The sequence below is a fragment of the Aythya fuligula genome, chromosome 8 (assembly GCF_009819795.1).
Source record: "Aythya fuligula isolate bAytFul2 chromosome 8, bAytFul2.pri, whole genome shotgun sequence".
NCBI lineage: Eukaryota > Metazoa > Chordata > Aves > Anseriformes > Anatidae > Aythya > Aythya fuligula.
The window spans coordinates 24,743,575-24,757,566 of NC_045566.1; the positions used below are offsets into that span (position 1 = coordinate 24,743,575).

General features: G+C 35.2%; 1 protein-coding gene across 4 annotated transcripts in view; it reads right to left on the reverse strand.

Annotated features, from left to right (window-relative positions):
* KCNT2 (potassium sodium-activated channel subfamily T member 2) overlaps window positions 1-13,992 on the reverse strand; it is a 149,304-nt gene that overhangs the window by 26,443 nt on the left and 108,869 nt on the right. For 3 of the 4 annotated variants that reach the window (XM_032191884.1, XM_032191883.1, XM_032191886.1), the window contains exons 21-24: window positions 13,806-13,978; window positions 11,821-11,892; window positions 8,752-8,886; window positions 1,848-1,959 (exon numbers count right to left, since the gene is read on the reverse strand). In XM_032191884.1, the coding sequence (XP_032047775.1) occupies window positions 1,848-1,959; window positions 8,752-8,886; window positions 11,821-11,892; window positions 13,806-13,978 (492 nt within the window). The remainder of the gene's footprint in view (window positions 1-1,847; window positions 1,960-8,751; window positions 8,887-11,820; window positions 11,893-13,805; window positions 13,979-13,992) is intronic. The other variant, XM_032191885.1, reaches the window with a different exon arrangement.

A 13,992-nucleotide genomic window follows, 5' to 3' on the forward strand; every position in this document is an offset into this window, starting at 1 on the left:
ATAATTTTGCAGTAGGTGAAACACTGTATTGAAGGTCTTTCAGCTGTTGACAGTGGATACTCTAAATTGCCAGTGCATGATTCCAGCCAGTTACAGAATCACAGAATTGAAGGGGTTGGAAGGGACCTCAGGAGATTATTGGGTCCAACCCCCCTGCCAAAGCAGCTTCCTTAGAGCAGGCTGCCCAAGTAGGCATCCAATGGGCCTTAAATATCTCCAGAGAAGGAGACTCTATAACCTCCCTAGGCAGCCTGTTCCAGTGCTCTGTCACCCTTACTGTGAAGAAGTTCTTTCATGTGTCGATGCGGAACTTCATGTGCTCTATCTCGTGACAATTACTCCTTGTCCTGTCCCTGCAAACCACTGAAAAGAGGTTGGCCAAATCCCTCTGTCTCCCACACCTCAAGTATTTATACACATTGATGAGATCCCCTCTCAGTCTGCTTTTCTCCAGGCTGAGCAGACCCAGGTCTCTCAGCCTTTCTTCATAAGGAAGATGCTCCAGGCCCCGTATCATCTTTGTGGCCCTCCGCTGGACTCTTTCCAGGAGATCCCTGTCTTTCTTGTACTGGGGAGTCCAGAACTGGACACAGTACTCCAGGTGAGGCCTGACCAGGGCAGAGTAGAGGGCGAGGATCACCTCCCTTGACCTGATGGCTATGCTCCTTTTAATGCACGCCAGGATCCCATTGGCCCTCTTGGCCATGAGGGCACACTGCCGGCTCATGGTCAACCTGTTGTCCACCAGGACCCCCAGGTCCTTCTCCTCAGAGCTCTTCTCCAGCAGGCCGTCCCCCAGTCTGTACTGACACTTCGGGTTGTTCCTTCCCAGGTGCAGGACTCTACACTTGCTCTTATTAAACCTCATTTGGTTTCCTCCTACCCATCTCTCCAGCCTGTCCAGGTCTTGCTGAATGGCAGAACAGCCTTCTGGTGTGCTGTTCCAGCTTATTCGTCCTGCAATTACCATAGAGGAAAGGGAGTCGTAAAATGCAGGAGTCACAGGTAAAAATCTTTAGGGATAGTGGGAGTGGCATAATACGAATGAAAAACATGCCTCCTAATGCAAACTGCTCCTCTATCCGTAACAATTTTTGTCTAGCTTCTTCGTTGTTCTCCTTTTAAGTGCAAATCAGAATACCATCTAAATGAGATGAAGCCTTCCTTCTCTTTCAGGCAAAGGCTGACAAATCACAAAACATCACCCATGTATTTGTGATCAAAATGTAACTTGATAGTCAACTGAGTTAAAGGTTGATTCTTATAAAACTTAGGCCATCGCCTCTAGGCAGGCTGAGTTTACACAATTCCATTCCCATGTAAGAAACTTGGAGCTGGCCTGTGAAGATAAGCTTCTACTAAATGTTTTTTTTACATTAATTTGTGAACACATGTCAACACTATGTCAACATCATGTAGTGAATAGGGTAAATACTTGAAATCTGAAATTTACTCCCAGAATCTAGGACTATATTGTACAGCTAGGAAATGGAAGTCATATGTTCATTTCTGTATAATGAAAACGATTTCAGCATGAATTCAAATTTGCCAAGATAACTAAGATTCATGAGGTGATGAGAACAGGAGGCTATGTGAGAAAACCTAGCAATAATACCTAGATTAATAGCAAATGGGACTAGGGAGAAGGTGACTGAAGAGAGATCTGTATTTGCAAACCGATATCGTGATACTGTTTGTCTTGCTTTTACGTTGCTGCTACAACCATAAAATAATTTCACTGTTTCCACTTGTTCTTGAATAATTGTTTGAAAGAAAAAATAAGAAAATGTATTCAAACAGTAATATTTACATTGGGGGTGGAGGGGGAGAAGGGCAAATCTCCTTACCTTTTCCAATTTGGATAGAGCAAGAGAATAGCAGTCTTTGGCTCTGAACTGCATGAATCTCATATTGGCTGGGTGAGTTAGTTCTGTGATAATGCTTAGGCTTGAGAACAACCTGTATTTTAAAAGAACGTTACAGTTATAGCTCTAATTACAACAAATCACAAGTGTAAGGCTCTATATAATGCTATGATTTGTGTTTATGTCCATGTTTTTATTAAGTGCATGAAAACTGCACCTTTTTTGGTACAATGAAAAGCTGTTATAATAGCAGAGGGAACTTCTACAAATACTCTCTGTAGAATTCACAAAGAAGCAAATGTACATTTGAAGGTCAAGCTTACATTCTATTTAAATGCTAGAAAGGAACTATTTAATTACCAGAGCTTTTATTTAATTATTTTTAAAATTACAGAAATCTGTAGGAAATAAAAAATGCAGAACTATTTAGCCTTTTCTTGGTATCCAGTTGTATGTAAACTATACCATTTGATTACAGCTAGCTTATGTACTATTTCCTTTTTATTTTTAGTTCTGTTTATATGGTCTGTGTCTACAGACTGAGTAATCTGGACTAGAATTAGCACTTCTTGGGACTGTAGGAACTTAAAATTGCTGAGCAAATGTATGTTTATGTATATCTGTGTTCTCACAAATATTTTGCATGTGTAAATATTTCAAAGTTAACACTATTTCAGACTTTCAATAACAAAAAACAGTGAAGGAAATTTAACTCTGACCTGGCTGAATAAGAGATTTTCATGAAGCTGACTCTGAAGACCCAAACCTCAGCTATCTCACAAGGAAAAAGATTTGTAGGTTACCCTATGCAAAGGCTACGCTATTTGGACTAGAACTCATTATTTATTTCCTCTGTAAATTAATCTCTTAAGAAAATGAGACATGTATTTGTAATCTCTTCTGATCCTGAAAGTATTTATTTACATATGATAGTAGAAAATTGTAATATTAATGACTAAAACATCCTGGCCTCTGTTTTGTTCAGATAAAAATAATCTGTTACATTTTATTGCTTTACGATCACTTAAGCTTCCTTCTTTGTTATCAGATCATTCCAGAATGATTGGCATGTTTTTATTTCCCCTCACTATACAAAGAAACCTAGAAAATACTCTTTATCCTGGGATAAAATGATTACAGGTCACTAAGAAACTCAGGTGCTATCATGGGGAATAAAGCCATTGTTTGCTACTCGCCATGGGTTGGAGTATTGTGGATGTTACTTTTGGAATCAGCAAATTCTAAGTGGCAACTACTGCCTGACTTTCTCTAGTTCTCAGTGCCAGTGATTCACTATTGTAAAGTATGTTCTCCCAAATGAGTCAATCATGAAGGAGTGTTTTTTATTTAAAAAAAAAAATGTCACTGATAGGTGAATACAAACAGATGGTCTACAGATAGCAAACAGCAAAGATTTGCAAGCATTATTGAGAATATTGTAGCATCTAAGACTGTGTCCAGATGGATTTTGAGTATCTTTGAAGAGGAAGAGTCCACAACCCCTCTGCTGAACCTGTTGCAGTCATCCTCCCAGTAAAAATGTATGCATCGAGACATCCCCGAGCTTTTTCTTCTTCAGGCTAAACAGTCCCAGCTCTCCAGCCTTTCCTCATAGGAGAGATGTTTCAGTCCCTTGAACATCTTTGTGCTTTGCTGGACTCTCCAGTGTATCTATGTCTCTCTTGTACTGCGGAGTCCAGAACTGGACACAGTATTCCAGGTGTGACTTTGAATTTAAAACTGTTGTTTGTAGAAAAATTGAAGGATAATTCATGTTACAAGGAAGCCTCTAGCCTAACACCTCCTTCAAAGTATGGGTAGCTATGAGTTCGGACCCAGTTGCTCAGGGCTTTTTCCAGTCAGGTCTTGAAAACCTCCAAGGACAGAGGCTGCGCAGCTTCCCTGTGTGTTTAGTTCTATAGTTTGCCTGTCCTCAAGAGGGAAAAGGTTTTCAGTACATCCAGTTTGAGCCTCTCTTGTCTCAGCTTACATTCTTCCTTTTTTTTCAAGTTCTAAGATGACTGTTAAATCCTCCGTTTGTCTCCCTGTTCACTAGGCTGAGTAAATCCTGCTCTCTCAGCTTCTCACAGGGCATCTGCTTCTGCCTGTGACCGCCTTAGTGATCTCCTGTTGAACTTCCTCCAGTTTATCCATGTCTTTGCTGTATCAAGGCTTGAAAATTGGATACAGTGTCTAGGTTCAGTTTAACGTGTGCTGGGTAGAGGGGGATTATTGCTTCTCTCCATCTACTGGCCATGCTCCTATTAACACAGCCCAAGATGCTATCGGCTTACAGTTGTGTTGGCCTTTGCTGCCAGAGCATGCTGTCAGCCCATGCTCAGCTTGCTGTCTGCCAAGCCCCTCAGATTCTTCCCAGCAGAGCTGCTCCCTAACCTGCAATGCTTCACAAGGCTATTCCTTCCTGTGCTTAGTATCTTGTGTTTGTTCTCTCTGAATTTCCTGTCAGCACATTACTTCAGCCTGTCTAGGAGTAGTGGTTAGTGATACTGAGATGCAAGCTTTCTTCTCCCAGGACCTCTAGATTTTGTACAAAATGTGATTTAAAATCTGTCTGCCTTCATACACTGGCAGTATCTTCATACGTCTACACAATCACTTCCATGATGAAAAGGAGTTTTTGAGCAATTGTCTGTTTAAAAAAAAAAAATAAAAGCTGCTCTGTTCTAGTTCCTCTTCCAGGGAAGTATTTGTCAAACTCGGAGAAATCTGTGGTTGAGTTCCCTTGCAAAGATGTGAGATATGACCTTTGCTTTCTTGAACAGACCTTGACGCAAAGCTTTAACTCTGTCATCTTATACCAATAAGAAACGGTGCTCATCAACCGTTTTTGTGTGGTTTTCTTGGAACCCGAACTTAGTAAGTTAGTGTCAAATCAATTCCATGTCTTTAGTCTTTACCTTCAGTCTTGTGTGAGGAGCTTCACTGAAATATTAATTCATGTAGAGCCTAAATGTGGGGAAATACATTTCAAAAGCTACCTACCAGTATGCGTGTTAATGTCTTATTCCAATAGTTTTCTAGGTATGTTGAAGCTAAAAAGTAGACTTTTAATGATCATGTGATGATAGAAATGCTAACCATTGTTATTTTAGCACTTACATCCCTGCGAGTAACCAAATATTGAATGATTGTATAAGGATAAGTTAATGGAGCTGGCAAACTGGGTGAGAATCTGAATCACTTAATGATGACCATTTGTGGGCACTGTACCCTAAAAGGCATTGTGTACACTTAGGAATTTCTGTAGCTTCTTAGCTTTTACAGTAAGACTGATACCAACTCTCAGTGGTGCAGTAGTTACACAGTCTGCTATATCCTACTAAAGATAAAGCACTTAAGTAATAGTGTGCATACACAGATTAAATACACAGTAACCATACCCTTGAGATGCATCTGTGATACATCTGCACATGTATCATGTGTTTAAAAAGTAAAAATCCTAAGAATGTCATATTCTATAGGTATGAACTTTTATCTATTAAGGAGCTTAATAAATCTCTTAAAGTTCTGAGGAATAAATTTCCTCTTTAAATCCTGATTTCTTTTGCATGAATTCTGCATCATATAGTGAATAATTACTGAAACTTCTGCTGGTTGAAAAGTTTTGTACTGCTGTGTTTAAAGGGCAGGCATTCAGGTTTGACAAATAACAGTATAATATTTCGCACTAAGAGTAGCAGTAAATTGAACACCTGATCTAATGATAAAATCTATACAACTAGCAGAAAATCTGCAATTTACTAGATTTGTTAAAAATTGATTTAGTTCATCACCAAGATGTAAAAACTGACTTTGGTTAGGAAATCTATTTCAAACCTGCTATTGGTAAAATTCATACTTCGAGTGCCCTCTAGCAGAATTAGGGGAAAAGACTTTCCAGGTTGTCAAAGCCAGATTGCCTCTTGTCCCTGGTGTAAGGCACTGCCTGCAAGCTTTCAGCACCAGAACAGGCCAATTCTGTGCCAAGATTCTTCTTCTCTACTCCATTCTGGTTTTATATATATATAATATATATATATATACACACTTATATATATATATATATATATATACACTTTTATATATATAAGTGTATATATATATACTTATATATATACTTATATATATACACACTTATAAGTGTATATATATATATATGTGTGTGTGTGTGTGTAAAAGTAAATGGCTGGACTGGGAGGAGAAAGCCTTGATCAGTCTAATGGAAAACATGGGTTGCTGTTGAAATGGTATTTGAGAATCAGACAAGTGAGAGATGCATTTAGTTTTTTCCTGAGCCAAGATGATAAAGTATGTAATGCCATCATAACCTCATTTATAGATGAACCTCATTTGGTGTTGATTGCCAGATCCCAGTTGAACTTTTTAGTTGTTAGATGTACTGCTATAGATTATATAGATACTGCTATACTTCTTGTAGTATTTGAAACATAGGCATCAGAATGCTAGCTTATAAGAACTTAAACAGGACTTCTAAACACCAACATTTAAATCCATTAATATAAAGTAAATATAAATGCTCTTTCCTTAGGCAGAGAATCTGTGCTAGAAACCTATTTTTCTCAGGTAGACTTGTGGCTATCAATAGGAACTCAATGGTTGGTGGCTAATTTTACAGCAAGAAGTGAAAAGCATCTCTAGGACACGGCCCCAAACTAGTAATTTCTCCTTGTACTTTTATTTTTGTAATTTTTCCTTAGTTCTTTTCTGTCTAAAGGATTAAAAAAGTCCTTTATAATTCTGTATGACTGAGTCACACTTCTTCACTCCTTTTAACTATAATTAAGTCAGATAAGCTAGTGTCACAACTTTAATTGGTATGGAACAATTTCTAGCCTTAAAGGTGCTAATAACCTTGTCAACAATACATCTAGTTCCTAAAGGGAGTTGAGGGGGGAAAACAACCCTTCTGGAAAAGCAAGATTAATTTATGTAAATCAGGGAATAATGTCAGAACACATTTATTAGAAATGGCAACCTAGGCCAAACAGTATTACAGCACACTTGCAACATCTTTTCAGGCCTGTCCACAGTTCTTAATGAGATCGGTTGATTTGAGTCAATCAAATCAATGAGATTCAGCCTTGGTCTCTGTCTTCTAGGTAGTTTATCCTGCAAAACAGGTAAATGCCACTATTTTATGCTTCTTTTTGAAGTTTAGTTATTTCTTCAACTCTGATATTACATAAAGTATAGTGAATGTTTTGCATGTGTTCTAGGAAAAAAAAAATAAAAATTTAAAAAATATATAAAATACAATACTTTACAAAGTTTAGAAAGTTTTCAGAAAAGTTATATTAACTCTTATAACATATTTATTTTGATGTTTGCAAAAAGAACAAGACAGACTTAGAACCATACTAAACTATACTTGGAATTTTACATTTCATGCATGAGTTAAAGCTGCTATCTAGTTGTAAGCATTGTGCAAGACAACTGAATGATTATACAGCAAGTTCTAGTTGGATATTTATGGTGTTACTGCGATTTCTTTTTTATTTATTTTTAGCATTTGACAAGGTAGAACACAACTGTGGAAAAATCAATTAGTCCTTACTGAATTTTGTTATTCAGTTTATATTTCTGTTTTATGTTTTAGGGTAAGAAGTATTTCTGGAAAATTTAGTGATGCATATCAAAGTCTCAGTGAGATACCCTAATGTGATATGGTTAATAGTACACCTGAATGTTGCACAGATCAAGTTCATTTTTAATTTTTAATTTGTGCATGATTATGAAACAAACCTATGCTAAAATCAGATACAAATTCAAAAACTAAGCTCAAAGTTAAAACAGGTCAGAACTAATTTCCTATGCAACATTGATTTTGCTCCTTCTGAGCACATGCAATAATGCTGACAGCATTTAGCTATGTAGTTGCAGGTGTATTAAAATAAATCTGTTAAAATACTTTTGTTTTCATGTGCTTAGTTCTCAGAAACTGACAGTTTCAAGAGACTTCTATGCATCTCTCTCCCGTGTTAAATGGACACACAAAAGGGCAGTAGTGTTGAATGACACTGAACCCTCTATATCAAGAAGGTGTTTCATACTTGGCTGTATAGTGCTTATATACACATATGGTTTTGTGAGGGTTTTTTTTGTTTTTGTTTGTTTGTTTGTGGGTTTTTTTTTAAGCAACTAAGAAATTTTTCACAGTTTAAAGTGACTGGTATCCTTAGGTACTTGTTGAATCAATATATTGAATATGCGGTTTTAATCAGGAGTGGTTCTCAGGATTTTTTATCTCTTCATCGTAAAACTGGTTCCTTAGCCCATTTACTATACTGATCATTTGTCACTAAGCATTCTTTTATGGTTCTTAGTCTTTTGTTGTCATACATAATACTACACAAATGTGCCTACAAAACAGGTTGTTTTTTTTTTTTTTCAAAACCATGTACGCAAAATGCAACCACTTATAACTAATTTCATAGTAATGCATTGGTTACTGCTTTAGAAGTTATTGCTTTAGAAGAATCTGGTTTTAGTATTGGCTTTAGCATTACTCTAAAAGACTGCACTGAGGAAAAAAAAAACTTTTTCTCAACTAGTTTTGGTCCTAAGTCTTCAAGAGTAGCTTTCTTTCTTTTTCTGCAAACCTGTAAATTGACTTTAAAAAATGATCAATCATCCTGTTTTGGGATGATCATCTGAGATTTCAAAAGAAAATCTTAGTATGCCAAGAAAAAGTTTATTGCTAAGATTTATTGCTATGTGAACAGATTTGCCCATATAAGACACAATTTAAGTAGAAATTGAAGTAGAAGAAAAGAAAAAAGAATTATTTCTCATCTAAGTATATAACACATTATTAGATATTTCATGATTAATAATGGTGTATAGATAGATTGAAAAAGTCTCTTACCTAAAAAGTGTTTGAACGTTTACAATAGTCTTAGCATCTGCCATGTAGTCTTCCTCAGCACTCATCGTACTTTCTTTGTCCACCACCACCATATTAGCTGCAAAGGTGACCCCACATCTTAATAAGTCATCTAGGCTTTTGTGTAGAGAAAGAGGGAGAAAGAAACAAACAAGTCACTTAAATATGGAACGCTTGAAAGACTAGTGATGGTTGGTATTGGTAAATCACATGCTGAGTTGCTGGTTCCCTGAATCTCCATGTACATACTATAACCTCCAATATAGTCTGTGTTAAATGTATCATCTTAATGAATTGATAGAATAGAATATGAATAATTATTTTGACTTTGAAGTTATACAGAATGTATTTCAGTAGGTTATGGTCCCTCTTCTTTTGCTAAAATGATAAAACTATTTCAGATTGTTAAAATAAGCCTTTAAAACTAATGTGGGAAAACTGTATGTCCTTATGTGCTTCAACAACTCACTTTGTTGTAGTTACTTTTGGCAATAAATGGACCTAAAATGACTTGGGTTGCTCTTCCCCACAACCGTTTGTTTCAAAATGTTAATTAAAAAACAAACAAAAAATAACAGTATGTCTGAGAAACTCCTCTTTTAGGTTTACTTATGTAGTTACAGTGTTCTTATGATGTGTTTAGGAGCAGATGTACTTCAGGAAAACTTTTCACCTTGCTGGAATAGTGAATATATTCCAATATTGTTCAATACCTCCTATGAGCTCAACCAAAGGAAACAATCACAGGCAACTAGTGTCTGTTTCCAAAATGAAGCATGTTTCAGTTGTTTTAACAATAACATTTTCCATAGAAACAAAGCACTTTTCTGAAGAGTTTAGGAAGGACTTTTTTGTGATGGCATACATTTGTGTGTGTGTGTGTCTGCTAGAAACGTAGCAATTCTTAAGTTAAAATGAGCAGGGTATTTCATGGTTTCTTGAGGAAATTTGAAAGCTAAATTTTTGCATCCTCATGTTTACTTCCAAAGAGAAAAGCTATTTTGTTATTATATTTGCTTTTCATTTGGCAATTCAGTTGCGTCCAGTGACAGGACGAGAGGAGGCAGTGGGCACAAATTGAAATACAGAAAGTTCCACCTGAATATAAGAGCTCACTTCTTTACTGTGAGGGTGACAGAGCACTGGAACAATTTGCCCAGAGAGGTTGTGGAGTCTCCTTCTCTGGAGATATTCAAAACCCATCTGGATGCCATGCTGTGCAATGTGCTCTAGGTGATTGTGATTGGCAGAGGAGGTGGATTACATGATCTTCAGAGGTCCCTTCCAACCACAACCATTCTGTGATTCTATAATTGATATTATCTATAATATTGTCTTCACCATCCTGATTCATTTTTTTCATTTTCTCATTGATCTTCTAAGGTTCCAAGGTTTCCATATCCTATTATAAATTCACTTTGAAATTTTGGAATAAGGAAAAGGATAGAAATTCTAGGTATTTATTTTACATTTTGTACATATTCTTCAAAAACAAATATATAATATAATTACGGTATAAAAGGTAGTAGGTGGCATCTTTAAATGCTTAGGAAATGTATAGCATAGACATTAAATAAGAAAGGAACTCTGGGTATTTTTAATTGTAGTTCTTAGCTAACGATGATCAGGTTCTAATAATTGCATGTGATTTAAAAACACATTTTGGAAAACACAGAATAAGTATGAACTATATTTTTAAGTCTTGTCATTGACGAAAATAGATGTCAAAAAATAAACTACAGAGTCTGACTAGTTATAGTAGCAAGAGTTTAAAGTGGTTTAAAGTACAACTGTACATGCTAGTATAACTGTAGATTGGAGAACTCTGCATAATCACTTCTTTTAAAGATGGCACACAGCCATTTTAGGCATCCAGCTCTTAAAAAAAAATAAAATAAAATGCAATATTTAGGGAAGGGTTTGGTGATTTCCTCTTTGAAATAAATGAAATAAATTCAGTGAATTGTATTAAACTGAATTTCCCACATTAATAAAAACACAAACATTTTTGAGTTATTAATTACTTTGAATACTTTGAGTCAATTTGATTATTCTGCTGGTATGATTTTTTTCTATAGTTATTAGGTAATTTTCTATAGTTTTTAGGTAATTTTCTATAATCATTAGGGAATTAAGAGATTTAAAAAAAAAAAAAAAAAAAAAAAAAAACCAATAGTAGCTATTAACAACTCAAGATACCTTTTTGGGTTAGAGAAAAATCTGGAAAGTGAAAAACAGTTCTGTAGATTCACTGAAAATCTCACAATGACTGTGATACTGCCAAAATAAATCTGAAACTGTATCACTATTACAAGTAGTTTTAAAGCTCTTGTTACAACAGGTTGAAACTGAAAAATGTTGAATCTCTAGAATTTTCTCTGAAAAACTGGTTTCTGTTAATTCAGGACAGCAAATTAAGTGATTGATTTCCATCTGGAGAATGAGTATTATGGGCAGTATTATTAGCTGTGTAGTGAAGTAAACCATTTTCTTTGATTTGACACTCTATACAAGGGATATTAGTAAAATGCTAATGAGCAATTGATCCATTCATTTCTGCCTGATTTTTATGTTAAATCCATGTGGCTAAACTTAGAGATGCGAACATGTATTAGCAGAATTTCTGAAGACAGGACTAGGCGATTATTTTATGTAGCAGAAAATGAGGACTGTTGGATACATTTAGAATTATCATTTTTAGTATGTTCTATAGCTATCTTTGCTAAACCCCAGTCTGTAAATGCAAACAAATCTGACAAGTATTGGATGACACTAGAATCAGGGCTATTATCTGTCAATTTCTAGATACATATTAATAAATTGTTGTTTTGTTTTTGAAGATACTAACTTGCATTCCCTCTCATTCTTTTCACTAACTGTATCCTTCAGAAATCAGAAACTTGAAATCCTAAACTGTTGCACACAGACACAAACTATGCATGCAAATAGATCATCTTCAAATACAAGACACATTTAAACATGCATTGACAATACACAGAACATACCACTGAGCACTACAATGTTAAGTTTTCTAACAGTTACTTCACCTACTTGTCGATAGAGCCCACCATGTAGTAAACCATTGGAAACCAACAGATTGCATCCAGAAAATGCATATCTGGCCTAAGCAGCAGATGGGATTACAAAATGAAACACAATATCACAACAGCAGCATCTCTTCTAAAATACTTCAATGTGATTCAGCATGTGATTTTTTTACAAAATAAAAAATAAACTTTTTAAAGACATTGGCAGTATTATCTCTTTAAAAAGGAGATAGGTTTGCAGAAAGCTGTGAATTAACAGTTTTCTGTAATTGTAAAGAATGATCAGAATTAACATGCTTATATTAATAAATGCACCTCTTAAATCAGAAATTTTATGGCACAGTACAATTTCAAATATAAAAACGAATGACTGATTCCAAAGACATACTGCCAACTTATACTCCAATGCATGAATTAGCAGTATTTAAAAGTAGAATCATCATTTGGTTTTAGTGCCAATAGTGCCAGTAACTATTCAAGTTGATGAGAAAATCTTAGAGGAAACCTTATTTTTAAAACAGAACATGAAATCTAATATTATTTTATTGTTTCTTTATTCAGAAGTTTTAGTGGCTTTCTTTTTACATACTGAGAAATGAGTGAAATCTTAAAACATGAGATATATGTCAGAATGGTCATACTGTAATAAATTGCTACAATAAACAGAAAATAAGAATATAGCAACAAGGCACGGATATTTTCGTCAAAAGTAGCTGAATTCCTAAGTCCAGTGAAGTAATTTAAAAATTCCAATTGACTTGAATGGCAGCATGAATTCTGACTAGTGCACGTATGAAAAGCACTTTCGCTTTTCAGCTAGGCCTCTGCAGCCTCACTGAATGATGGGAGGAGTCAAAGAAAATGCTGTGTAGAGAGTGCAACACTAAGGGTATTAGTTTAACAACCACAACTTTAATTTCTGCTTATGAAAAGTGTTTTTAGCTGTAAAATATCACAACAGTGTTAAAGTATAACTCAGGCACTATAGTAAATAGGACACTAGAGGTCACTGTGTGCTCGTATTTTTAATTTAAATTTTATGCCATGACACATATAAACATAAAACATTTGTTTTGCAAACACCAGCATATATAGATACATTAAAGAGCTGTTTGAGGCTAGGTAGGATACTTCACTGAAGATCTGTACGTAAAAAAAATCACTTATAATAAACCAGAACATATATATGCAAACAAGTGTCAGTCTGGAATCAAAATCTGTACATTTCTGTTGCTACCATTTCTTTAAGTCACAGTTTGGTCTAATATTCTGCATCTGGCTAACCTCTATTTGCATGTCTTCCAGATTGTGGTTGTACATACTTAAGCATCACCAAAGTGCTGCAAAAAAAAGTTGTATATTCAATGTGAACTTGTAAGTGGTCTTGCTAGAGAATTTGTCTAATAATAATTCCAGTTGTCACCATACAGATGTGGTATTTACAACAATATTTCAGGTTTTAATCTTCTTCCACGATTTTATATAATCACAGAGAAAGGGGGGTGGGAGGTGGGTCCTAATGGCTTAAAGAACTGCTTATCTTGTCTAAAATTATTAATATTCTTATCTGGTCCAGATGTTTAAGTGCTTTTTTGAAGTTAGGGTTTGAAGTGCTGTTTCGTAGCTATAAAACTGTTGCACGGATTGATCTTTATATAGCAGTTATGAAGTTATTTAATTTTAGGAACTACTCATTTTATTTGAGGTGTTTTAAGAAATACCACTGAAACATCAGCAGTCAATAATAAGGACATAAAAATTTTGACCTTTTACAGTCAGCAGAAAGTCAATGTTGTATGTGACAATGCATATAGGGTACTATTTTTTGTCACCAACTTTGCAAACTTATACGTGCCATAATGTTTTTGATTTTAAGTTGGTCATGTGAAGAGTGATCATCTATCAAAGTAATGGTAAATGATTTTAAAATGTTATCATAAAAAAAAAAAGAACAATAAATAGAGAATAATATTTCTAAAGTCTACGTACGGGTTATCCAGGAGTAATACAATGGGATTTAGTTCTTTCTTCGGTCGGTAATAAGCTCTGAGTGGCACAATAAAATTATATAAGCCATTCCCAGCAGTTTCTGCTGCAACTATAATCAATTTATTTTTGAATCCATAGGCTTTGGCATCTTCATAGTAGTTATGCTGGCACCCCTAAAATCAAAATA